Source organism: Aplysia californica, unplaced genomic scaffold (assembly GCF_000002075.1).
Source record: "Aplysia californica isolate F4 #8 unplaced genomic scaffold, AplCal3.0 scaffold00860, whole genome shotgun sequence".
NCBI lineage: Eukaryota > Metazoa > Mollusca > Gastropoda > Aplysiida > Aplysiidae > Aplysia > Aplysia californica.
The window spans coordinates 268,882-272,191 of NW_004798130.1; the positions used below are offsets into that span (position 1 = coordinate 268,882).

At 44.9% G+C, this 3,310-nt stretch overlaps 1 protein-coding gene across 2 annotated transcripts in view; it reads right to left on the bottom strand.

Moving 5' to 3' along the window:
* Nucleotides 1-3,310, bottom strand: part of LOC101863779 (peroxidase-like protein 3) — a 26,958-nt gene that overhangs the window by 12,581 nt on the left and 11,067 nt on the right. The window contains exons 1-4 of one of the 2 annotated variants that reach the window (XM_035972814.1): nucleotides 2,956-3,123; nucleotides 1,925-2,095; nucleotides 1,023-1,086; nucleotides 127-233 (exon numbers count right to left, since the gene is read on the bottom strand). In XM_035972814.1, coding sequence (XP_035828707.1) covers nucleotides 127-233; nucleotides 1,023-1,086; nucleotides 1,925-1,985 — 232 coding nt within the window. In that variant the 5' untranslated portion in view covers nucleotides 1,986-2,095; nucleotides 2,956-3,123. Of the gene's footprint in view, nucleotides 1-126; nucleotides 234-1,022; nucleotides 1,087-1,924; nucleotides 2,096-2,955; nucleotides 3,124-3,310 lie in introns of those variants that run through there. The other variant, XM_005110167.2, reaches the window with a different exon arrangement.

Genomic DNA, 3,310 nt, shown 5'->3' on the forward strand with positions numbered 1-3,310 from the left:
CAGAGAGAGGCAGACACAGAGAGAGGCAGACACAGACACAGACAGACAGACAGACAGACACAGTTCAATCAATCATTGAATCATTCTGGCAGTCAGACTAAACTCGACATCTCAGCAACTACTCACTTAAAATGTTCCCCTGGGGGTCCCTGGCAGCCACAGACCTCACAAACTCCATGCACGTGCCCCTGAAGTCTCCGTCGTTCGCCGGAAGAAGGATAGGGAAACAGTTCCTGGAGGCAAGAACAATTTTTTAGTAGAGGTTTTACATACGGCGCTTGCAGCTGTATAAGGTCATACGAGGGCCCAGGGGTGGATGTCAACAAAGTCCATACAGGGAATCAAGGCTTACTCTGCTCACCTCTCTGGCTTCAACAGCACGTCTGCTTCGACTATCAAGGCACCCCGGAAAAGGGTCACAAGAGAGTGACAAACAAAAAAAGAAGTAGAGGAAAATGACGATACAAAGGATTAGGAAAGAAAAAGCAACAGTTCCGTGTAGCTGTTCAAGCACAATTAAGAACATGACATTGGTGAATCAGCCCATTTACAATTCTGCTGTGCATAAAGAACATGTTAATATCCCCCTTAGGGAAGACACTTCAGTCAGTAGTACCGCTCCAGGGGGGAAACACCAGGTCTGGGATTCGAACCAGGGCTATCCGCTCCGTAGTCCAACATGATACCGACTGAGCTGTCAGAGTGCCCGTGATGATGGCGATGAAAAATCGTCATCATCGTCATCATCCTCATTTTGGAATAAAGTATAATTCCTTTGGGTTTTTTTACAAGCCAGTGTACTGTTTTCACATAGATCTAGTCTTAGTTTAGTAAGAGTTTTACGGCGCTTGCAACAGAAGAAGGTCATATAAGTGCCGAAGATTAGAGGTGGTACAAGAGAGTAACAAACACAAAAAGAAAAAGAGATATATGTTTGGTAGAAAAGAAGGAACAAACCACAGTTGAGCACCCGCAAACCACCCACATAGATCTAGTCATGTAAGTCAAAAACATTTACTCACTCGTCCTTGCATAGTTGTGGGATGGAACTGTTTGATCCACAACACTTGATGGTCGAATCTAGCTCTGTGGATGGTTTGTTTTAATTTAGTTTTAGTCAGTGTTTTACGGCGCTTGAAACACAACAAGGCTATGTAAGTGCCGACAGTCAGAGGTATTACAAGAGGGTAAAAGACAAAAGACGAGGGAAGATAAGGGAAGATACAGATGATAGATGTAACAAAGAAAACCCCACCAGAGCACCCGCGGACCACACACCAACACAAGACACAGGACACACCTACACACCACACGACACACACAAGACACACCACACGACACACACAAGACACAGCACACACCACACACTTACACACGATACACAACACACGATACACAAGACACTACACACGACACACCCCACAGTATATGGACGCACACAACAATCGACACACTAACGCAACAGACAACACCACGAAAGACACACCACACACTTACACAAGACACACCACACGACATACACAAGACACACCACACGACATACACAAGACACACCACACGACATACACAAGACACACCACACGACATACACAAGACACACCACACGACATACACAAGACACACCACACACACGACACGCGAACGCCACACTTACTCAAGACACGCGCACACTTACAGAACACACGACACTCACAAGACATAACACACGACACTCACAAGACAAAACACACGACACTCACAAGACAAAACACACGACACTCACAAGACAAAACACACGACAACACACGACACTCACAAGACATAACACACGACACTCATAAGACATAACACACGACACTCATAAGACATAACACACGACACTCACAAGACATAACACACACAAGACACAACGAACGCCACACACGAACACCACACAATCACAGACCAGTAGCGACAGGGAAGGCGGTGATGTCGTGGTCTATGAACTGCCCCCATTGCATGACCATGTTCGTGAGTCCCAGCTTCCTGGATGTGGGTGGATGAGCGGCTATGCTGACTGCTCTTGCACTGGGCAACGGCTTACCGCTAACTGCTGTCTGTCGGGGCTTTTCATAAACTGGGGAGATATAGAAAGAGTGTGAGAGAAAGAGATGGGAGAGAGGGATAACTTTGTTTTGATAAAAGTCTTACGGCACTTGCAACAGTTTTTTATAGCTCTTTTATTTGAAATTCACACCTAGATAATATGTCGCATCATCTATAAATTAACGTGTAGGCCTTTTAGGAAAGAGAAATGGTGAAGGTCCAACGCCCCAACTATTAGGTTATTTAAGAGGAGGGACCTCCGTAACGTCCATCTCAAAAAGGACCGAGCCAAGTGGGAAATACGTGTAAAGTTCCTTTCACAAGAACACAACGTCGGACCGAGCCGATGCTCGATTAGGATTCGGAAACATTTTCTTTTGAAAATCATCATCATCATCATCATCATCATCCAGTGCCAGATCTGCTACAGACACGGACGATCATGGTTCTCTATTCCTTCTTTTGCTCGGATGCTCTTTAAAAAAGTTACGATCTTTCTCCGTCACCCATTTGTTTAGGTTTCCTGAGTAGATTGCTCTGGGCGTGCCCCTGACTCGTTTGCCTTCAATTTGGCCAGTGAGAGCGAGATGTTCAATACCTTTATGTGTTTCCAGATTATTTTTGACAGTGAGCGTCCCACATGGGCTTCATTCAAGCACAACCTCATTAATTTGATTTCTTTTCCTTTCACGATATTCTCAGCAGTCTCCTAAGAAACGAAACCCATTTCTGTTGCTTCTATTTTATTTTCATTGTCTTCAGTGATTGTGCAGCATTCAAATCCATAACATAAAGAAGGGTTTTCCATAAATAGCATTTCAGTCATTTTGGTAGTCATTGACATGTACAAATGGATCTTTTGGTGTGGAAAAAGACGCAAACTTTCCTCACCATCGTCGTAGGCAGAAGGTACGAGTCTCCGAGCTAGTGTGCGTGCGGCGCCCTGGCTTCGCCTGTTGTTGCAAGTCCCGTCAATGGTGCGGTATTTTTGGGATAAATAGTTCGGACAGTCCTGAAAGAGGATAAGGTGAGGTAAGATTTGTTTAAAAATATTAGAATATCAAAAAGTTAAGGTAAGAAATGATCTAGCAATATTCTGTCGTCTGCTTTCGTCGCCACTTTCAGCCCCAACCCCCTCACCTGCCTTTGCCCCTTTCTCTGGATTTCTCCCTTTTCAGACTTTCTACTGCTATTCCTTTGCTCATTGCTGTCTTCCAGCCACTCCCCTGATCTTATGGCAGGAAAG